The sequence below is a fragment of the Brassica napus genome, chromosome C8 (assembly GCF_020379485.1).
Source record: "Brassica napus cultivar Da-Ae chromosome C8, Da-Ae, whole genome shotgun sequence".
In the NCBI taxonomy this organism is placed as follows: domain Eukaryota; kingdom Viridiplantae; phylum Streptophyta; class Magnoliopsida; order Brassicales; family Brassicaceae; genus Brassica; species Brassica napus.
In genome coordinates this window covers 6,207,899-6,231,330 of record NC_063451.1, presented here as the reverse complement: position 1 = coordinate 6,231,330, position 23,432 = coordinate 6,207,899, and the positions used below count along the sequence as shown (strand labels likewise).

At 37.4% G+C, this 23,432-nt stretch overlaps 1 protein-coding gene across 2 annotated transcripts; it reads right to left on the bottom strand.

The window, feature by feature from the left end:
* Window positions 1-14,739: 14,739 nt before the first annotated feature.
* LOC106433903 (glutamate--cysteine ligase, chloroplastic-like) lies at window positions 14,740-22,327 on the bottom strand. 2 transcript variants are annotated; one of them, XR_007327323.1, is made up of 13 exons: window positions 22,193-22,324; window positions 21,673-21,996; window positions 21,435-21,585; window positions 21,239-21,346; window positions 21,051-21,143; window positions 20,843-20,926; window positions 20,693-20,761; window positions 20,536-20,606; window positions 19,188-19,227; window positions 15,624-19,043; window positions 15,437-15,535; window positions 15,110-15,349; window positions 14,740-15,026 (listed from the first exon to the last, which is right to left on the bottom strand). XR_007327323.1 is itself a non-coding variant. In XM_048765494.1 (13 exons), exons 2-13 carry the CDS (start codon window positions 21,867-21,869, stop codon window positions 15,172-15,174), a joined length of 1,317 nt encoding a protein of 438 aa, XP_048621451.1. In that variant the 5' UTR covers window positions 21,870-21,996; window positions 22,193-22,327; the 3' UTR covers window positions 14,740-15,171. The 2 variants fall into 2 exon arrangements, 1 of the variants encoding a protein (XP_048621451.1); XM_048765494.1 differs by having other exon boundaries at window positions 14,740-15,349; window positions 15,624-15,714; window positions 18,908-19,043; window positions 22,193-22,327.
* Window positions 22,328-23,432: the final 1,105 nt, after the last annotated feature.

The following is a 23,432-nucleotide window of genomic DNA, read 5'->3' as shown; positions in this document are numbered from 1 at the left end:
GAACATCATCATATTGTTTCTTGCATTGTATTGAATCTCAATGGTCTAAACTCAGAAATTCTGGATCATGGATTCATTTATGATGTTTAATGAGGAGAATTGGGTATTACTTCATCTTGACACTGTCATTGCATCTCTGTTTTTTCTGGAATAATTAAATCAATCTATGATTCAGTCATTGTTAGTTTTTTTTATGGCTACTTCATCTTGAGATTATATTGGATCCTCAATCACATATAAGGATTGGTGCCTAAGCTGTGTGAAATTGGTTGCGGGGCTTGATGCTTAAAATGCAATCGTCTAATTCAGTTTAAGTGTTTATGGTTCACACTGTAGGACTCTTAAAATATTTAAAATGTTTTTGCATTTTATTTGTCGATAGAAGATATTAACAACATGTATTGTTTGCTTGGTTTCTTACAATTTTTCAATCACGCCATGGGAAAGCTTACCTCTTTAGGTGTAAATCAATCTACTTTCAAGTTTTATTTGGGCTTTAGTCATCCTCCTCATTGAACATTGCCTTATTTTGTGGTTAAAGCTCGATAGGACTAGTTATTTGCTAGTAGTCCTTTGAGTTTTGTGTGGACAGAGCCAATTTGTATGCTGAGAAGAAAGAAAATAGAATGATGATGACTGGACTGCACACTGTTGCCGATATTTACTTCGTTAAATGCGGTTCTTATGTTGGATGGAGATATGTAAGAAGAAAACATTCAATGCTCCTGTTTTTGTTTTTAGCTTTTGCCTTTGCTTATCTAAATGTTTTTTGGCATCAACCTTTTGTTTGTAAATCAGGAGTTTGGTTTTGAGAAGAACCAACAGTACAAGGAAGGAAAATCTATTCTTGAAAGGTAAGTAACTGACTAATCCCAATCCATGGTTTTATCTTGTTTTGTTTTAATAAAGTTTTTTCTGAGTTGAGATGTGAATGCGTTTCATATTCTTGACATGTACAAGATTTGGTGCCCAGATGGGAACAACTGGCTAATGACATTTGTTTATAGTCAATGACATGTGTTTGTTTATAGCTAATTACATTTGTTCGTTTGTAGATCAATGTTCTCTACTTGTAGAAAATGAACTCTATTTAGTGACTTTTGTACCCAGTGAATTTGTTCATAGAGTTTGATTGTACCCAATTAACTATGTTTGTTTGTAGATTAATGGTTTTTGTTTAATATGTGTTCTCTGTTTTGTAGACAATGAAGTATATTTTGTTACCTCTATAGCCAATGAATTTTCTTATAGATTTTGATTATGTTTTTTTGCCTTGCTTGTTTTGGAAGATTTAGTTCCAATTAAGGATAGCCGTCCAGAACAAGGATTGCCTTATACATTCCCTTACACGCTTTTTGAACTATTTTGGAAGATTTATTTCAAATTCAGGATAGCCATCCAGAACAAGGATTGCCTTAAAATTGTCTTACATGTTTTTTTGAATTGTTTTGGAAGATTTAGTTCAAATGTCTCTCATTTACAGTTGGTTAACATATCACATCCTTTCTAACATTCATCATATATAACTTAGGTTAAAATAAATTTATGGGTTTACTATAACCGACGATTCACCATAGCTTAGCGGGTAAATTATTACTCTTACTATAAACGACGATTCACCATAGCTTAGCGGCTAAATTTATGGGTTTACTATAACCGACGATTCACCATTACTCTTCTTGCATGGAAACTCATCAAGAATATATAACATGCTTTCTTATTACATTCAAAAACCTTAAAATGTTCAGTAAGCTACTTAAACTTAGGCAGTGCTAGCCTTGTAGGGAATGAATTTCCCATCGTATTCCTATCATGTGTAACCAAGCAAAAAATATTAATATCAGATCTTTTGGAGTGCTTTCCTAAAACTTTACAAGAAGTAGATATCAAATTCTTAGTTTTTGATCTCATTTCATTTTTACTTAAAACTTTGCTTAAAACACACTAATATATTGTTTAAAAAACCCATCCAGAACTTATCACTTCCTTTCCAAAACATACATCATATATAATTTAAGTTTAAACAAATTTATGTTTTGATTATAATAGACAAATCATCGTAACCTAGCGGCTAAACCACTAGTCTTACTAAACTTGGTTGGCACTTGCATCTGTCTCGATTCCCCTCGGAATCATTAATTTTTTGTTCTTGGCCCTACTGGAAACTAGATGCAGAGGAAACTACCAGAGATGAAACTGGAAAAGAAGACGAAGAAGCTAGATACTACGGATTCACCAACACAACACTTAAGCAAAAGAAAACCCAAAAAAGGAAGAAGCTTTCTATTGCTCAGGCTTGCTCTCAAGGAATAATAATGAGCAGAACTGTTGATGCAGAAACTTCTTTATTGATTAAGACACATGGTTAATGGCATGTAAGGGCAATGGTGATCGTTAACCCCAGAAACCCGACTGGTCAGTGTCTCAGTGAAGCTATCTTAAGAGAGATATTGCGATTCTGTTGTGATGAGAGATGTTGGGGTCAAAAACGGTTACGACGGAATTACCATCCGAAAATCCTCGGAGATCGTATTTCCGAAAAAGATAGTAAAAAGAAGGATACAGCTTTCGTAAAATATAACCAATACGAAGTTTTTACGAAGAAGTATCCTTGAAGATTCAAACCAAACAAACCAGGCTCGGTCGTTGCGTAATTACTGCGCATACACGCCGTCCGGTCGCTACGATGTTTGCTTAGATTAATTGTGGGCCATGTCTGCTTAGTTTGTTAAAATTCATGTCTTGTGGGTTGCTCATTATGGTTCTCAATCCCCGAAATCCTCGTCCGAGTATTGGACCGTTTCGAGGTTGCGATAAGATTGGGGCTGCGCCTTATGACGGCTGCCTACATACCCTTGTTGAAGGGATCAAGCCTTTCGTAGTTCGTCTTGGAGTTAAGGTTCTTATGACTAGTTTTCCAGTAGGACCTTTAAGGTCTAGTTTTTATGTAGCGGTTATAAGGCGTGTTGCTGCCGATGGCATTTTGTATGGGTGTAGAGGGAAGACTACGAGTTCTCGTAATCTAACTCTGTGTGAATTGCCATATCCATAATCTGTTCGAGAGTTTTCCGCAGTGTGTAAACTTGCGGGATTTTCTGAAGACGTTCGAATATTGGCAAAGAGACAAATTTTGGGATCTCGTATCAGGGTGTTTGATACTATGCCTAGAGATGTTAAAGACCAGTGCGCTAGGTTTAGGGCAAGACCTAGGTTTACTTTCGGTTTAAGGATTGTGCGGTGACTGGCCGGCTATCGTTTTTCCTGTTGCGATTTCTTCCTGATTCGTATCGATTTAAAGTCCGCGATAGGTTCTCGGCTTATACGACTTGTTTGATACGAATCGAGCATCTCTCCGGAGACCGGAACTGCTGGACCAAAATTTCGGATTTCTTTTAGAGCGCTATTACCCTTGTGTCGGATGTAAGAGAGTCATCTTCGTGAGATGGCTATGTCTGTTTAGGACGTTGAGAGTTTGTTGTGATCAGCAACAAAATTAATGGTAAAAAATACCGTTTCGAGTCTTCGCGAAGAATATTTTTTGAGAAGATGTTAGTGCGTATGACTGTCTGGTCTTCCAAGAAAGTGTTTTTATCGAGGAAGGAAATTTCGTCGAAGAACGAATCTTCAGGCGTCTGCGACGTCTCGCGATGCTGAAGATTTGTTATTCTTTCGTATGCCGCGTTTCGTGCTTGAAATGTTCGCGGGCTTGAAGATGTTTCGCGATGTTGCAAGGGATTAGTCTTAGCCCTGCGTTTGGGAAACATTCTGGTTTGACTACGGATGTTGGCAGCCAGAATTGTTGTTCCTGTTTGGATTTGATTTGCGATCGAGGAGTTAGGACCAAGGGGTCGCGTAGATTTGTCCCCAGAAAGAGGCATCCTCCTATACCGTGCTTTGTGTGGTGTTGGCCTTCCGAGATTTCTTTCGTGTCTATTTGAGGATGTTCCGTATAGCTATAGGAGCTCTGTTACGAGTTTTCCTTACATGCCGCATTTTGCGAGTAATACACAGCGGGCTTAAAATGTTTCGTAGTAAATGGAACTTGGTCGATTTTTGACAAGTGGAACATTTCCGTTAACTGTTTGGTTGTTAGGACTAAGTTTCGTTATGACGAATTTACCGTATGATTCCCATTTTTGGGTGGTACGATAATTGTTTGTGGGCTCGAAGATGTTGCGTGGTGTTGCAAAGGTTTTGTCTTAACCCTGCTTTGCAGGAACACTTCGATTTGTTTGCAGACATTCGCAGCCAAAACTTATGTTCTTGTTTGGATGTCAAGTAGTTTAATTCATGCTAGAGCAGTTCGGAAATAGAGTGAATTGTGAGAATGTAAAACTTAGTCGATTTTCGACATGTTTACATTGTCCGTCGAATGTTTTGGCTTGGCGTGAAGGTTGTATTCAGCCGCAACTTCTTCTTTCAGTAAAGGTTCTCTTAGCAAATATTGACTTGGTGGCGTAACTCCCGAGCCAAACTGTCCTACAGCTTCAAGCATCAACTTAAATTCATCGTTTGCAGTAGCATGGAAGGGGACACCAGAAGCAAAGACCCATCTGCCAATATATTGGTGAACTTTATGTAATCTATCTTTACAAAGAGCATCACTGATATTTTGTTGTCTAGTCTCCACGGAAGAGAGTCGTGGGTTGATATCTGATGCACATTTATCCATGGGACCAAGTGTCCGAGGAATTTTTTTTGACCTCAACTCTTCAAGTTCAGCACCAGCCTCATCATCTTCATCTCCAACATCACATATCTTCACAGAATTTCGCAAGTCAGCATCTGAGCTCCTCTTGCTCTTCTTTTTCTTCTTAGCTTCATCAATAGCATTTTTGCACTTTTCTTGATCATCTTTTGTTGATAGTGGACAAGCAGAAACATTTCCTGGAATCTTGGCAATATGCTCTTTAATCCTAAATGCACCACCAGAAAATAATTTTCCACATAGTTTACACTTCACCTTATCTGGATTACTTGGGTTACACAACATCCCATATTCCCAAGCAACATCCTTTGAATTTCTTTTCAAAGCTGGTGTTTCTGAAGTTCCTGTTTGGTTCATATTTGAATTTGCAGATGATCCAGCCATACCAAAATGGAAAAATCTCTTGAATGATTTTCTGCAGTTTTTTTGGAAAAAAGTCAAAAACAAATCTTTAGTAACTAGTAAGAAAAACTGATCGTACTTTAGAACTATTGCAAACTTCAAAATAAAATAAAAACATGTGCAGAGAAACAAAAAAGACGAGAACATAAATCAAAACAAAAACCTTTGGTAGATAAGAAAGCGATAAAGAGGCAAAGTGAAGGTGGCAGCCTAGCAGGGCTCTGTGGTATAGACTTTAGAAGACAATGAATTGAACGTGAATTGCTAATTAGGGTTAACAACTTAAAACTTTAGCTAAACTACGTAGTTTTTTTTTAGCAAAAAAAAAAAAAAAACTACGTAGTTTTATGTTTTTCAGTTTTTACTTTTTTTAATTCAACTTCATTTAATTACGTAACTTTATCTTTTCAAACAAAACAATGTCTAACGCCTAGACGCCACCACCGTATAAACGTCCGCGTAAACCGTATGTACGCCCGTTTTTTAACAAACCGCATATAATGCCGTATACGATGAATTTCGTACGTTACATAGCCGCATAGCGTATAGTGACCGTATCGGCGGCCGCGTAAGCCGTATTTTTGAACACTGCTTAACTTACTAGGTGTGCTTTGTATATCGTTGAAAAATCCATCTGATGTTTATCATTAGATATTTTCGACTCAACGAGGCAGAAGTTTATCAAAACCGGATTGCGTTTAGAGAGTTCAAATTTCTCGTATAGTTTAGGCGACTTTGGCGTTTAAGTCGACCGTTGCCGTTTTAGACGATCGATTCGATCTTATACGAAAAACAAGTCTTTGCGGTTTTAATCGTAAAATCGAGACGAAACAAAAATTTGCGCGATGGAGACTTGAGAGAGAAGCTCGAGGAGTGGTCCAGCTCGCCATTGGGCGAGCTGTGTGAGCTCTCTCAGCTCGCCACACGGCAAGCTGATTCGGACAGTCTCGATTCGTCGAGCTGGCTTGTTTTCGTCGTAAAATCTCAACGGAAATTCTAATTGAGACGAAACAAAAAGCTGTACGATCGAGACTGGAGAGAGAAGCTCGAGGGGTGATCCAGGTTGCCATAGGGCGAGCTGAATGAGCCCTCTCAGCTTGCCACACGGCGAGCTGATGCGGACAGTCTCGATTCGTTGAGCTGACTTGTTTTCGTCGTAAAATCTCAACGGAGACCGACGTAGCGACCGAGCTGTTCGTGCTCGGTCGCTACGTAGTGACCGAGAAGGGTGTGCGTGCTCGGTCACTATGTAGCGACCGAGCAGTGTGCGTGCTCGGTCGCCACGTAGCGACCGAGCAGCGTGTGCGGGTTCGGTCGCTACGTATCGACCGAGCCGTGTGCGTGCTCGGTCGCTACATAGCGACCGAGCAGCGTGCGCGTGCTCGGTCGCTACGTAGCGACCGAGTAGTGTGCGTGCTCGGTCGCTACGTAGCGACCGAGCAGCGTGTGCGGGCTCGGTCGCTACGTAGCGACCGAGCCGTGTGCGTGCTCGGTCGCTATGTAGCGACCGATCAGCGTGTGCGTGCTCGGTCGCTACGTAGCGACCGAGCAGCGTGTGCGTTCTCGGTCGCTAAGTAGCGACCGAGCAGTGTGTATGATCGGTCGCTACGTAGCGACCGAGCCGTGTGCGTGCTCGGTCACTACGTAGCGACCGAGCAGTGTGCGTGCTCGGTCGCTACGTAGCGACCGAGCTGTGTAATCGTTTTGTTGTGTTTCCTTTTTCTGCGATTAACGTGGGGGTTTTTCAGCGGTTTTTTTGGGAGAACAAGTTTTATCCTTCCGAAATGTTTTCGGAAAACGTGTTTTGGTAAAATTCTTATGCATCGAGATTTCTTTTGTTCGGTAGTGAGCCAAACTTACGGGGTTTTGATAAGATTAATCGTTTCCCTTCGTGTTTGCAGGGAGAAATCGCGAGCTTGTTTTAGTGCTCTTCTTGTGGCGGAAGGTCGCGACTAAGTTTTCGATTTTGTTGAAAACTACAGCGTTTGCGTAAGCGTTGGCCATAGGAGCAGTCAGTGCTGCGAGTTTGTCTTTCATATATCCAGACATCGTTTCGATCAAGCGTTTTGTGGCCATGAGTAAGAGTAATCCGTTACCCCCCCCCCTCCTTCTAGCGCCAAACTGTGGGAACCGAAATTTGCACTGTCGATTTCCGTTTAAATAAGGAAACTAGGAAAACCCTAATTTTCCAGAGGTCCCGGATCTCTGCGAGAGCCAACGACAAGTGACCAAATATATGCGGAAATCATGAAAAGATAACAAACGAGTTTAGAGAAAATAGTAGATCTTATTTCGAGTCCGCGTAAGAGCGTTGCGATCATTACAAGAGATCATAAAAGCTTTGGCTGCAAAGACTGTCAGCAAGTTACTTAGTTCTAGCGGCCTAAAAGCTCAAACCTAGTTGAGTCACAGCTCGATAACAAAAAACAAAAAAGATACATAAAAGGTTTTTGATTGATTTCGGACTGAACCTTGTTAAAGGCTGCCTACGTACCCCTTTCGAGGATCAAGCCGAACGTAGTTCAATTGATAGAGCTGGACAAGAGACCAAACTGCCTGGGCCGAGTTCGTCTAGTAATTGAGTGCCAGTCATAGAAACCTAACTTGTCGAGAATAAAGCCTAAAGTTTCTAAGTGCAGAGAATTCCGAGTCTAAAAAGTCCTCCCCCATGCTCCTCGCCTAGGACTTCTTATATACTAGCTCCAAGGTCGGTTTACGCTTTTACTCTTCTGCCCTTAAGCCGTCATAGCATAAAATGGAAATATTCCATTTTCCCGATCTTCACAATTATCTTCAAAACTTCCATATTTATCCGCGGAAACTTGACATTTAACCTTCCTTGTGGGCCAAGCGTAAACCATGCTGTGGTTTACGGGCTTTTGGTTAGAAAATCGTAGGATGGGCCTCGAGTCGTGTTTTAGGTACTTTTGGGCCGTCTACCGACTCGACACGTTTACTACGAATTTTCCGCGGTTTCTAATCCGCGAAGTTTGATCGATGAGTTAGAATAGCGGAAAACATGGACTGAGCTTGCTACGGTCTTCGGGAGATAGCATTCGAAGGTTTGACGAGAATGCATGGATTGGTGTCGTATCGATGTTCGGAAGGGTTCAATCGCTACACAGCGACCAAACTTTGGCTTGAGCCCGATCGCTACGTAGCGACCAAGCGGGACGAGCGCTCGGTCGCTACGTAGTGACCGAGCTTTGGCTCGAGCTCGGTCGCTATGTAGCGATCGAGCGGGACGAACGCTCGAGCTCAGTCGCTACGTAGCGACCGAGCTTGGCTCGAGCTCGGTCGCTACGTAGCGACCGAGCTTTGGCTCGAGCTCAGTCGCTACGTAAGCTCGGTCGCTACGTAGCGACCGAGCGGGACGAGCGCTCGGTCGCTACGTAGCGACCGAGCTTGGCTGAGCTCGATCGCTACGTAGCGACCGAGCGGGACGAGCGCTCGGTCGCTACGTAGCGACCGAGCTTTGGTAGATGCTAAATTGTTTAATATTATGGATTATACTTGCATGTTGACTATTATTGTCATGCAAATCAGTAAGTGGATGTCGGTAATATGTTAAAAGAAATTGAATCCCTTAAAAAAATTATTATTTTAAAATGGAGAGGGTGAAGCCAATATTTGCCCATAGCTTAACGCTTTAGTTTACTTTTCGTATTAGTGATAAAGTCAAGCTATTCTTTGGTTTTTCTAGAACCCTTGGTTTATTAATGTATTAAAATTTATAAATTAGTTTTAATTAGTTTTAATAGTTTTAATGGTTCATAAATGATAATAAATATTTTAAAATATTTAATGACTTTTAGTGATAAAATTCTTTAACTATTTTTGAATCGTAAAAAAAAAAACTTTCAACTAAATTTTTAACATTATAAACCATCAACTTATAAACTGTTAACGTATGTCACCCTCCGTCACGGTTTTTTAGACGGAGGGTAAAATATGTTAACGAAATTAAAGTTGAGGGTTTATTTCACATGATTTTTAGTTGATGTTTTTTTTTACGATTCATCTTTAGTTGAGAAGTTTAATTATTAAAACCTTTATTATAAATTGCTAAAGTAAAAAATCTTAGATCAAAAGAATTAGTTTCAGAAATATCGCTAGTCATCAGAATTTATTTATTAATCACAGGTCAAAGTGGATTCTTATAACTCCTACCAAAAGATGTATAACTTTTCAATTAACTTGAAATGCCAAGCTAACAAAAATTTCATTTATTGTATATATAGAATAATTTTCTGTCATCAAAATTGTACATTTTTTTTGGCAAAATAATTTATTCATCTGAAAAAAATATTTTACAAGGATGAATTAGTAGAATAACTACTATGTAAAACAAATTAACTACTCTTTCCCTCACTGCGTTTGAATGGGAGTGTGAGTGTGCTTTACTCTCAACCACATACTATTCTACTTTTAATGTACATATAGAACAAATTTAAACACATACTATAAATCTTACTAGGGCTGGACACGGATCGGATATCCGGATTTTTGAAGGTATTTGTGATTTGCTTCGTATGTTACGGATATCTAATTTTTCGATTTGCTTTGTGTTGTAGCCCTAAAATCCGTGGTTCAACCAGAGTCTCACCAAACCTCCCAAACCGACCACCTAGGAGACACCAGCGACAGACGTTCAGTCCAAGGAGCCTATCTCGACAACCAGAAGGAGTTTATCTATGAAACCAATTTTCCAAGAAGACTAACTCATGAAGGAGTCATTGAAGCTTTGAATTTCAAGAGAAGCTTCACGGACCAAAGAGTTATGAATTTTAAAAGTCAGAGGTTTCTCAGCCCATCCATCTGTGAGTACCCGACTTTAGAAGGAGATTCAAGCCCAAGGAAGGAGCGGCCTGAACCAAATCCCATCATAGGATTCAAGAGGGAGCTCTCATATTTCCAACAAGCCCAATTTGAGGAGAAATGGACACGGAAATCAGAAGTTATGATCCATTCTCCAGAACCGGCCAAACCAGTTTTACACTTGCCTCAATTGGAAGCTAACCGGTTCAATCAGCTTCAAACCAGACATTGGCGACAAAGAGATCATTTCAACCAATCAGGAGACATCATACACGCCCAAGAGGAGTTCTACAAGTTCATACCATACACCAGACAACATAGGATCAAAAGGATCTTTATTAACTCCAACTTGCCTTATTTGGAAGCTCTTGCATTCAAACTCCAACAGTTCTTTTTCTTTGAGTTTATGCACGACATCAGAACCTTCCAAACCATCCAGAAGATCCCAAGGAAGCTCTCTTATCCCTTTAAACCGTTCAGGTTCAAGAAAGATCATATTCTTTACTTGGAGCCAAAATCCCACAAAAGGCTCCAACGACTAGTTTTCGATTACTTTCTTAGTTTTGATTTGTTTCCTTTCTATTTTGTTTTAGAACGTTAGAAACTTTGTCTCTGAGCATTATATAAGCTCCTAGACGTCCATTGTAAAGAATACCCTTAATCATCAAGTTAATAAAAAGTTTATTCAGTTTTTATCAAAGATTGTTCTTTGTATAAAATATCGGTCTTTAGGATTCAAAGAGAGATTTTTTGTTGTTCTATTGATTTCGTGAGTCTAGTTTGTTAAAATTCATGTCTTGATCCAATTAGATTAAAATTATTCATTGCTTTGATGTCACCAGAAGCAACAACCATTAATAAAGGAGACTTTTCTCCCACCTAAACCCTCCACATCAGCAAACAGCACGGGGCTTTTACTGACACATGTCTGAAACTGAATTTTGTTTTCGTAAATCAAATTTATACGGGCCGTGTATGTTACTTTTGTTTTATTTGGTTAGGCCATGTTATTACATAAACTCGGCCCGACATTTGTCTTAGGGTTTTCTAAACTTCATCATCTTTGATGCTCAGCTATGGCAATGGTTTCAGATAATTTTTTTTGAAACGTTTGTACCTCCTTTAACTTCACCATAAATCCAATCATTAGACTACACTCACCTACCCTCCCACTCCGTCTTATTAATTCGGTCTCATTATTGGCAAAGGTAACGACTTGAAGCTCGACCTTCCTCTTCTTCTTTGATTTTCTCTTTCACCCAAATCAGGCAAACCAATTTTTCAGAGAAATCGATAGTATCCAGAATGGCGAAATCTATATTCAAATCTTTTGCTTTACATTTGTGTGTAGGTGGAGCAAACAGTAGGTGAGATCATGCTCCCTAAATTTAAAAGCTCTCTCAGCAATTTAATTTAGAAGGGAATCATTTATCGTTTCTCTAAATTGACTCCTTTGATAACTCATTTTGACAGGTTCAAAATCTTGGACGTAAGACACATCTTCAAGATGCAGAACTGAAAATAACAACCAAACAACTAAAATAGACGCTGGAAATTTCTAGCGAGATGCAAGACATCGAAATAAATTATTAAATAAATCACCGCTCAGGTAAATTTGTCATCTCTGGTATTTAAGTGTGTGCAAGAAAAACAATGATGTATGCAACTTACTGGTTGTTTCAATGAAACTAGGAAGTTAAAAGAGATGGCTGAAGGACACCTTTTAAATCAGCTCCGGCTATCAAGTGTCCTTGTCATAACTCATTTGGTTTCGTTCATGATTACGTCGCCCCTTCTTCTACCACATTAAACCGTCCTAACAGTCGAGAAACTGACATGTTGTCAAACACTGCTGTCCCAGGGTTTTCTGAGGACCAGCACACCTGTGTTTTGGTGGTGAAATTTACCTACATCAATCAAATCAAGCCACTGAACGATAAATAGAAACAACACACACACAGCCTTAGCAGGAGGGGCAAGGGATCTCAAAGGCGTCCGTTTCGGGTACATACTATTCTATTTCATATTTGGAGGTATTAGGTTGAACATGAAAGGAACTAACTCGGTGATGATGATGTCGATTGCAGCTGAAGGCGGTTTAGCAAGAAACAAGCAGAAGAGTTGTGTGCAGAGAACAAAAGATGAGTTTATGAACAATACAAAGTACGGATAATCATTGACAAATCAAGTGTCAGTGTAGGAAGTGAAGACTTGGCCCAATAAAATCATTTTCCAGTGGATCGCATGGTCGCATTCAACATCTTCTGGGAGGCATGGCATAACCAAAGAATCTTCAGATTTTCTTGGTTTGGTTACACTTTGCTTACTGCATTTTATGCACTTTATAATAAAAGATTTTATATGATGCAGGACAAAGAAACCAGATTCCATATAAGATCAAAGCTTTTGACCGGTCAAAGGCAAAGCTGCTTGAAAGATTTCACTCACAACTCAGTCTTGTCTGAGCTTGAAGCGAACACTGTGGTAATTGAGTTAAGACAAGTTCAAGTTCCATTCATTCAAAGCAAATTGTGGGTCTCAGAGGTCAACTCCATGGTGAGTTATATTATGTTATATCTGCTACCATTAAATCTGGAAATAGTTTGTTGTTTGATTGAAGTTCAAACCACCCTCCCAGTTGCAATGTTCCTCCTCTCATGCGGTCTACCAAATCGATTGCCCTTGAGTTTGCTGATTCTTCTTCTAGAGTCCCTGTAAGATTACTTTGTTGTTTCTTCGTCAAACCTTTGATTTTTATACTCAAGTTTGGTTTACAATGTTGTTTGAATGAAATAAGACCAATCATAATAACCGGGAACCTTCAAGCGTTATCTTTTTGTTCATTTAACTGATATTCTGATACACAGTAGAACGCAAGTATCTTATTACGTTATGTTAGTTTAAATATCCCAGGAGGAAGTTAATGTCGATTTCGTGTTTTCTCTTATTCACAGACGCTGGACGAGAGGGAGAGTGAAAGCAGCTGCTGGTTCAAGGATGGACCAATACGGTTCTGCTGTTCTTATCAATGTGCCAATGACGTTGAGTCTTATCTCGACATGGTTTCTGGATGTGCTTCTGGACTACTTACAGAAATGAGAAAAGATGGTCATTGTCCTATAAACCTTTTTGTAAAAATTATAGTCTTACTTCAGTAATTGTCAAGTTTTGCGTTGAACAACCCTTTTCTTGATGTTGTATTAGATTATGCTGTTAAGTAAACACATAAGTTTACACGTAGTGTAAAAGTTCAGTCAACAGATAATGAACACGGATCAAGGTTGATTGATTTTTTTTGTTTTGTCGACGATTGATATTCTTATTTTGTCGTAAAAACGAGAAAACTAGAAAAGTATAAATGCGTAATAAAAAAAAGTTGAATTCCAATCTTTAGGCAAGTGTAGAAAACAAATCTGCCTACTACGTGTTGAAAACTATTAAAAAATTGATTTTATTCGATACAACATTATATGTATTTTGTTAAAAACTATTAATTTTTATTTTAATGTTTTATAGGTAAATAGTGAAAATTCTAACTGGAAACTTAATCCTTAGTATTTTATAAAGTTTGTAAGCCTCATCGCCATTGAAAGCTACATATACAGAAAAGTAAAGTTCAAATTCAAAAGATTTTTGTTATGTATAGGTTATGTAAAAAATGTCAATAAATGTATATAGATAATGGTTTTAGAATAATAAATATGAATGATTAATTTAAGAATAGTTTAGGTTTGCACCAAACATATGTTATATTTGTTTATATATATCGGGGCCAGTGTGTTTTAGGGTTAAGCTATGTTACATGAAAAAAAGCGGTTACACGGAAACGGATATGTCTTGGAAGAGTATATATATATATATATAAATATAAGTACATTTTATAAGACTTATAACTAAAATTATATGATTGAAACTAAAAATAAAAAAAAATCATTCATTTATAATAATTTTAAATGATTTCATATTTAAACTGCGAAAATACACATAAATTAATTTTATAAAAGTTATTATATTAATTATTTTAATATTTCATAAATAATTGACACAATATATTTGAATATGTATGTTATATCTCTAATAAAAACTTCAATGCATAAAGATAATTTATAATATTAGTTTTAATATTTGTATATTTACATTCTCTCTGTTTAATTAGTATTAAATTTTAAATCTTATATAAAATATTATTTGTATTTTCTATTTAATTATAGCTTTGTGTATTTTTGAATGAAAGCGTGATTCCAACATGGAATCGTAAGCTTCCAAAGTGTTTTCGAATAGGATATTTTTGAAGCGTTTTGGAATCGCGATTTCGTAAGTTTCCATAAGGTTTCGATTATGATTCCGAAGCGGGAAGTGATCGTCTGATGAAGCTTCCGTGCAACTTAGGGGTTAAGTGAATTTCAGTTTGAACTTAGGTAAAATATAAATTAAAATTATTATAAAATTATTTAGTAAAATATGCTTATACCTTTTCCCGGTTCATACTTAAAAAATATGGAAGTTAAATTATGCTAGATTATTTATCAAAAGCCAATGTGATTTCAACCAATATTCGGTAAGAAGATTTGAATAAAAACATTACAATCATTAACCACAATCAAACGAATCAATTTTTTTTTTTGAACCCACTAAAGAATAAAAATATCAAAAACAACTCATTAGAGAATAAAATATACGAACCCGGAAATAATGCACCAATTCACATCCAACTTATAATTAGAGGAACCAGGGTAATTAGTTTATCATCAACAAATAATGTTTTTTTTAACAAATAATATGATTTTGACGTAAAACATTCAGACACTACATAGAGAAATGGTGTATATAATCAAAATTTGAAATGGCTTGACATCTATATTGCATCTCTCCTCTTATACAAATAAAAATACATGATATTATTGCATTGTGCTTCTTTTCTTCCTAATGCGTTAATTGAACCTGACAACTCCAACAACACTGGCATTAAAACATGTTGGGCATGTGAAAGATGACATTCCACGCTGGAGCTTCATGGATCACTTAACACAGGAGATGTAACACCAGCCGTAGTTTTTTCCAATTAGGCAATCTTGGATTTGCATAAGAACTCAATAGCCTGAGTTTGTTGAGGAATCTGGGCGATAATGTCATAATCCACTGTATTATGAGGTTGAGATAGTGGTTGCAGTAAAAACTTACTCGTGAGGGTGACTCCAGTACATAGTTCTCCAATTCGCCTAGTGAAACCTGTTCCAGCTTCTTCACACCACGATACTGCTTCCCACTGGTGGAGTCATTGTCGGGTTGACAACCTGCAAATTGTGTGTAATCCAAATGTGGCGTCGTGGTTTTAAGTACTCCTCAAATAGATTATGGTTTGCGGCCACCTCATTGTTAAAATAAAATGGTTCCCAGAAGTAGCATTGAGGTGAAGACGACCTGCAGTGACATTAATTTTTTTTCTTTTTCTTTTTTATTTGTTATAAATATATTATTAGGTGTGAGAATAATTCAAAAACTGGTTACCTCCTATAAACTTGGGGTTGATGTTGGTTACCAGCTTCCAATCTCTTGTGGAGGAGTTCAGCAAGACTGTCAAAAACGCTGACGCAAACAGTTGCATCCCTGAGAAGGATGTACGTGTTTTTTTCAGTTATTATATATTCTGGTTATAAAGTTAATTATTCGAGTAATAGGTGGGTAGAGAATTAACTTATCTACTCGGTCGTTAACCATAAGTCGTTGAGTAGTCTGAATGTGGTCATTGTATGTTGTCCTGATGTCGCAAACCTCGCCAAGAATGTCTGAAAGAGAAGGGTTATCTTGGATTAACGACAGCTGGGACTTCGACCATCTTCGTAGACTGGTTTAGACGGATGGCAACATTGGAATTACAGAGCTTGAAATGGTTGTTGCTTCTGGTGACATCAAAGCAATGAGTTCCTGGTGAGCCAAACCCAAACTTCATTGGATCATCATCTGTCATTGACTTAAAGTTCCACATATCTTTTTAGCAGGTGGCGACACTGCAAATTCTGGTGACTTTTCTCCTGGTTAAGAGTTGTTGCTTCTCGTGGCTTTGAAACACTATAGATACACATTAGTTAAAAATCTAACATATAAGAAAAATATAACATATAAGGTGACTTTGTCGGTCTACTCCGTCGCTCTTTCAGATGGCTCTCACGATCTATTCAACTTCCAGATCAACTACCGAAGTAATTAACTTTCTCACCTCATCCTTCTTTGTATTAATCTCTATTAGGGTTTTGATTGATCATATGACTAAAGTTCAAAGGTGAATCCCTTTTTTATTTTCTTATCAGGTAGTGTGAGGAAGATTTCTCTATCGGCTATTCTGGAGAGGAAGAAGTCTCCCAACAGACTCTATCGGTTTTGATTGATCATATGTCTAAAGTTCAAAGGTGATTTAATTAGGTGTTATGAATATGAAGACACTTGTTTTTGATTATATGGTTCTTTGTTACACTGTGTGCTTTGCTAATTTGGTTTACATTGATGAAATCATGCGAGGAGGGAAAGATCATAATGCACAAATTAGTGAGAACTTGAGGAGTGAAACACAGGAGGCGTATCAAAACCGGTAGCTCTCAAGTCATCTCAACGCCACTCTTCAAGCTCTTGGAGGCGTATCACCCCCTCTCGGTTAGGTTAGTGTGCAAACTTGATCTCATTACTTATGTTAATAAATGCTTAGAGTTAGGTGATGGTTAGAGTTAGGTGGTGGTTAGAGTTAGGTGATGGTAGTGAATATGCTTGTTATATTGTGGTTGTGGTGGTGATGAATGCTTCTGATAACTCTCAAATCTGATTAATGCGTGTTAGGAGAGTCTGCTTGGTAATAAATTTGTTAGAGTTAAGGCAATCAAATCTAATAAATTTGTTAGAGTAAAGGCAATTAAAAGCCAACCAGTAGCTCTTTTCATTTATAAAATCCGGTAGCTTTCTCTCTTTCTTTTCATCTTCAAACACGATCTCCCATTCTATTCTTCCTCAAACACATCTCTTCTTCTTTCTCTCTGTTCTCACATAATACTAAATGGATTCAACAAATCCCTATAGTCAGACAACAAATTTTGTTGACCTGTTGAACAGTCAACAAGATCTCGTCCTTCCTGAACCCTTTAATTATGGGAGTTTTTCATCACAAGTCCCTCTGTTCAGTACTCAATGTACTGAAACCTCAAGCTTCTGTGAAGACTCATGCTAAATGACGCAAAGAAAGAAAGAAATGGACTCCCACAGATGATCTGGTGCTAATTAGCGCATGGCTAAACACCAACAAGGACCCTGTCGTCAGCAATGAGCAGAAAGCCGGTACTTTCTGGAAACGCATAGCAGCTTACTATGCAGCTAGTCCAAAGGTGGTGAAAGGTGAAAAGCGAGAAGCCCTTCACTGTAAGCAAAGGTGGCAGAAGCTGAACGATCTTGTTTGCAAGTTCTACTGCTCCTATAATGCTGCAACATGACAGAAAACTAGTGGCCAGAGTGAAAATGATGTAGTCAAACTGGCACATGAAATCTTCTACAATGACCATAAGAAGAAGTTTAACCTTTACCACGCTTGGGAGGAACTGCGGCATGACCAAAAGTGGTGTGAGCTTGCAACAAGTAAGAGGGATGGAACCACTAGGAAAAGAAAGTGTGAGGATGGAGCACAATCAGCCAGCTCCCAAGCAACTGTCGATCTTGATGATGAAGCAACAAAACGTCCTCCTGGTGTGAAGGCAGCGAAAGCAGCATCTGGTAAGAGAAATGTGGTAGATCAGCAGGCTGCCTCTCAGTTTCAGACCATGTGGTCTATTAGAGAGAAAGACTTGGTTGTGAAAGAGAGATTCTCGAAGATGGGTTTGCTAGAGAGGCTCATTGGCAAAAATGAACCACTATCTGAATTTGAAGAAGCGCTCAAGCAGAAGCTAATAACAAAGATGTTGGGTTAATGTTCTTTTTGATGTCTACAAACTAGTGTCTTTGGTTAAATTTTCGGTTTGATGTTCTGTGTAATGGTCTGTTTCATGTTCTGTTTAACATCTATCTGTAAAATATTGTATGCTTCAATGTTAAATGTGAAATGCTCTTTTTTATTTATCCGCTTGCCACATCCTTGTTTCCTTATATATTTGAGATCACTGATGCATTTACATGAACTATGTTGAACATTGGGCTGACTCACTGATGCATTTACATGTATATGATTGTAGGACCATTTGAAGCATAGAGACAGAGGCAAGAGAAGTCACGAGAAGCACGAGATGTCATGTTCGGTTTGGCAAGAGAAGTCACGACAGGTTATGTTTGTATGTATGTGTCACGAGATTGTTTTTGGACGTGCATGAGAGGCGATGGTTTTGTTTGTATGCATGTTTTGGTTACGAGATGTTCTACTTGTCTGCACGTTTTGGGCACGAGATTATCCAAGGTTTTGGACGTGCATGTCACGAGATAATGCATGATTTCAGTCACGAGATTATTTATGTGTTTGTATGTTTTGGACAAAACAACTCCTCTTACTCTATATAAAGTTATTCATGATACAAGATTTCAAAACCACTTCTCTCGATCAAGATTTAAAAGCACACAAGATTTAAAAGCCACTCCTCTCAATCAAGATTTCACTCTCCCATTTTTCCTTATTTGCTCAACTTCTTCACTTATTACTACGCTCACATTATTCAACATTTTGATCCTTCTTCCGCAAAACACTTTTTTACATTTTCATCACATATATGGTTCCATCTTCTAATAACAATTTTGAGGGAGTAGATGATGAAAGTTTTGATCAATATTTTGATCAACATTTTGAACAAACATTCGAAAATTTGGCGGAAAATTATGGTGATCAACAAGAAGAAAGGAAAAGAAGGAAAAAACGAATTCATATCGAAAGAAATCGTGAAGAAGACGTTTGGGAAAAAAGTATGAACTTTATGCAACAGGAGGTTACCAAATGAAGAAAAATCAAACATAAAAACTTACCAAAACGCTCAGATATGTTATGAAAGGGCGACATGAGAAAAGACTCCGTCAGAAGACTTCCTGGAAGTCGTCTGGAAGACTTCTTGGTAGTCGTCTGGAAGTCTTCTAGCCCAGAAATCTTGTGGATCTGAAAAGCCTGCATATCCAAATCCAGAACTGAAAAACCCGCATATCCAAAAAACGTTCAAATGGCTTAAAAACAGAGAAAATGAGTGGAAGATTAGATAGATCTACATTTATATAACAAACAAAAATACATATCTAAAATTAATAGATCTACCTTTAAATAGATGGAAAATGAGAACCATGTGATTAAAAACCTGCAAAACAAGATACGTTAGTGAGAAAGACATGACACAAAAACAATAAATTGATATAAAGTTTGAGGTTTATAAGTTCAAAGAGATTAGAGAGAGGTTGTAGAGTTTTAGAATGAAGAACATTACATTTTTGTTGCAGCCATTTGAGAGGAACAGAGAGAATGTGTAAATTTTTCTTTATATAGGTAGACAAAAAATCCAATTAGGTTAAATATTTTCGATTCAGAAGACTTTCAAGTAAGTCTTAAGTCGTGCAGAAGACTTCAATATTTTTAGCGGGAAACTAAAATATTTTTAGCGGAAAACTAAAATAGAAGACTTCCTAGACGACTTCTAGACCCTAAACATAACCTCTAAACTAAATTAACTAACTAAACACTTCATAAAATCAAATTAAACTTAAAAAGTGTTTACTATACACATAAATAAACACATATAAGTAAAATTTTAATTTTTCAAAAAAATATTTAAGATTTCCAAAATCTAACCCTAAGAATACATATAATACTACAACATATGCCAAACCCTAAACCAAAGAATATCATGATTAACTACTTTCACTCATCTATATTGAAAACCATTCAATTTTATTATATCTTAATTTACATCACTTAAAACTATTTATAGTTACATGATTTTAATTTTTCTCTTGTCAAAATATTTTTTAAACAATTTATAAACTATTTTAAGATCAAGAACACCAGACGACTTCCAGTATCTCAGAAGACTCAGACGACTTACCGGGGCTATATTCGTAAAAATGAGTTATGTTTTTTTTTTTCGTCACAAGGGGCTGGGTGTATTTTCACAAGGCTTTTAGGTTAGTTTTGAATTTGATTCAAGTTTGGTATATGTTTGCATTTCAAATCAAGTTTTGAATCATATTTGGCAAATTTCCCATATTTTAAATTTGTTTTTATAAATTCAAAATTTTCACATAAAATTTAAATAAAATTTTAAAATAAGAATTATAATATTTTAAAACTAGAATTAGACAACATGAATACTACAAAGAAACTTAATAAAAACATTTTAAAAAAATGCATGAAGACATGATTATTACACAAATTTAAATATTACAACAACACTAATACTTAGTAAATTTTCTTAAGAACCTCCAAAATCTCTAAAATATTGTCAAATAAATTTTGTGTAACCAAAAAATGGAGCATTACAAAAATAATTTTATGGAATAATGTAGTATTTTGCTTGTAGTTTAATATTTAATTTTCTATTTATATTTATAATTTTATATTTTAGTGTAAGATTTTATTAATTAATATTACTGTAATATTTGCATCGACGAACCTCCTCATGCTGAGGAACCCGTTTGGCTTTCCTTCGGTGAAAGGGGAATTGGCAAACAGAGCTGTTGCTATCTGTTGAATTTGGATAACAATTGGTTAGTCATAATCGTTAATAAGAAGTTTATGGCTTATGCCATATGAGAGCTTGAGGTTCTCACAGGTTGCAAGACAAGACCAACACGAAACTTCCTGATCATATCAGCTTCTGAGCTAAAATCCAGATTAACCTGTCAAAAAATGTATGTAAGGCCGTTTTCTATACGTTTCAAAATTCTGAAAAGATGTAAAAATCAGAATAGTCATGTAACCTGAACAGTACAGGTCCGAAGCATCATATCAAGTCCAAGGGAACCAACTTTCGGCATGTAGTTTCTCATAATGTCGTACCTCCCCTGCACATAACAACACATTATAGTTTAAAGACATGATCAGGCAGTATACTAATACAAAACAGCGATGAAGTTGTGACAAAGCCTGGGTCATGTAGAATAAAATTAGAGAAAGCCTAAATAATACCTTAGGCATCATGGGAATGTCCTCACGACGCCATTTGGGCTGGAAACCCATTCCTAGGAAACCAATTCCCATTTCCTCAGCGACAGCTTTGACCTGTTAGCATCCATAGAGAGAGTATGTGTATGTTGTTTGAAAGCCTTTCAGGGTAAAGCGTATTGATCAATTATTATTATCATCTCTCAAGATACCTGATAAAGGTGTGAGTTGACTTCAGCACAGGTTTGGTGCAAAGTCTCAAGAGGCGCACCACTAAGCTCAAATTGACCACCAGGCTCAAGTGAAATGCTTTGTTTCCCCTGATTCAACAAAACCAAACAAAGATAACAAATAAACCTCTAATATCTAGTATCAACTATCAATATAACAAAGATGAGAATGTTTTACCTGCTTGAGACCAATGATCTTGTCACCTTCCATGACTTTCTCCCATTCAAATCTCTCGGCGATACTGTTGAGCAGCTCGGCTATTTGATCATACTTCATAGGGCGTGAAGTATTAACCTCAAACCCAAACTTCTCATGTTCTGTACCTATCCTGCAAACTCACAACCTTCAAGTTAGCGGAAACAGAATCCAATCTTTATGACCTCAAAAATAAAATAAAATAAAAAAAACAAAGTACCTCCATTTGTCCTTTGTTTTGCAACCAGAGGCAAGATAGGCAATGAGATCCTCTCTCGTAAGCGGCTCAGTGGCAACTACAGCTTCCTCTGTAGGAGGACTTGCCGCAACAATCAACTGATGACCTCTCTTGCTGCTCTTAAGCACTGAGTTGGTATATAGAGTCCTAGAGTAGGAGCTAACAAAACCTTCTTTCATCCTCAAATTTCTTACACAGCCAGAAACTGATGTAGTCCTGATCTTTGAGCTTACGTGTTACGTGTCCGGAAGGGACAGTGTATGCTCCTCCTGCTTGAGACAATAACGCCATCGTGTATACACGTTCCTGCAACAATTAAAAACTACACAATCAAAACCATAAACAATCATCTCGGTTTTAATTACAAATCAAAATCCGGATCACCAAACCAGAAACAAGAAAAAAATAAAAAGAAATCTGAATACGATATAATCAACAAAACAATTAAGATTCAGAACCTAAGACACGAGAAGAGGAAGAAGGAGGAATCACGCACACGAACCTGAATCTCGTGAAGGGAGAAAGGCAGAGCTTTTCAGAAAGTTCGCATCGGCGACGCCATTTATAATCCTATCAGTGGAGCTGAGCTGTCTCCGGAAGAAAGCGATAAATTATAAATAATGATTAATGATTGTTATAAAAAAAGATTCTTTCCCATTTTGCCTCTTACTTCTCCTTTATTCATAAATTCGACACTGTACTTCATAAAACTACCATTATTTGTGATCTAATTTTATGTTACAACTACTATTCAATTTTATTTTTCTCATAATTTTTTATATGTAAAACATACATAGTCCGTCGTATGTGATTAACAGAAAATGATTTTTTTATTACTTCTATATTTTCCAATGTTTCTGTATATTTTCGAAAATTTGTTACGTTATATATTAACAGCTCAGTTTATGACACATGAATATCAACAAATCATTTCATATACTGAATTATCGTTTTTTTATTGAGCCGTCGGATTTTCTTTTTTTTGTACTGTTAAATTATGAACTTCGCATCTCTTTCCAAATAATTTATTAGAACAAAAAGTAGTGAAAATAATGTGTTACTAACCACATTACTTCAAATAAATTACTGCGATATCAAATAACCATAATATCATCATCATAAATCGATATTGGATTGGTTGTGTCCATGATAAACAGCTCGGTCACTACGTCGGTCTCCGTTGAGATTTTACGACGAAAACAAGTCAGCTCGACGAATCGAGACTGTCCGCATCAGCTCGCCGTGTGGCAAGCTGAGAGGGCTCATTCAGCTCGCCCTATGGCAACCTGGATCACCCCTCGAGCTTCTCTCTCCAGTCTCGATCGTACAGCTTTTTGTTTCGTCTCAATTAGAATTTCCGTTGAGATTTTACGATGAAAACAAGTCAGCTCGACGAATCGAGACTGTCCGCATCAGCTTGCCGTGTGGCGAGCTGAGAGAGCTCACACAGCTCGCCCAATGGCGAGCTGGACCACTCCTCGAGCTTCTCTCTCAAGTCTCCATCGCGCAGATTTTTGTTTCGTCCTGATTTTACGATAAAAACCGCAAAGACTTGTTTTTCGTATAAGATCGAATCGATCGTCTAAAACGGCAACGGTCGACTTAAACGCCAAAGTCGCCTAAACTATACGAGAAATTTGAACTCTCTAAACGCAATCCGGTTTTATAAACTTCTGCCTCGTTGAGTCGAAAACATCTAATGATAAACATCAGATGGATTTTTCAACGATATACAAAGCACA

Coding starts and splice junctions, on each gene's coding strand:
- LOC106433903 (XM_048765494.1), bottom strand. CDS start 21,869: ATGAAAGAAGGTTTTGTTAGCTCCTACTCTAGGACTCTATATACCAAC. Junction 20,927..21,050: donor ACATTCCCATGATGCCTAAG/GTATTATTTAGG, acceptor TGTTATGTGCAG/GGGAGGTACGACATTATGAG. Junction 15,350..15,436: donor CAACCCCAAGTTTATAGGAG/GTAACCAGTTTT, acceptor ATGTCACTGCAG/GTCGTCTTCACCTCAATGCT.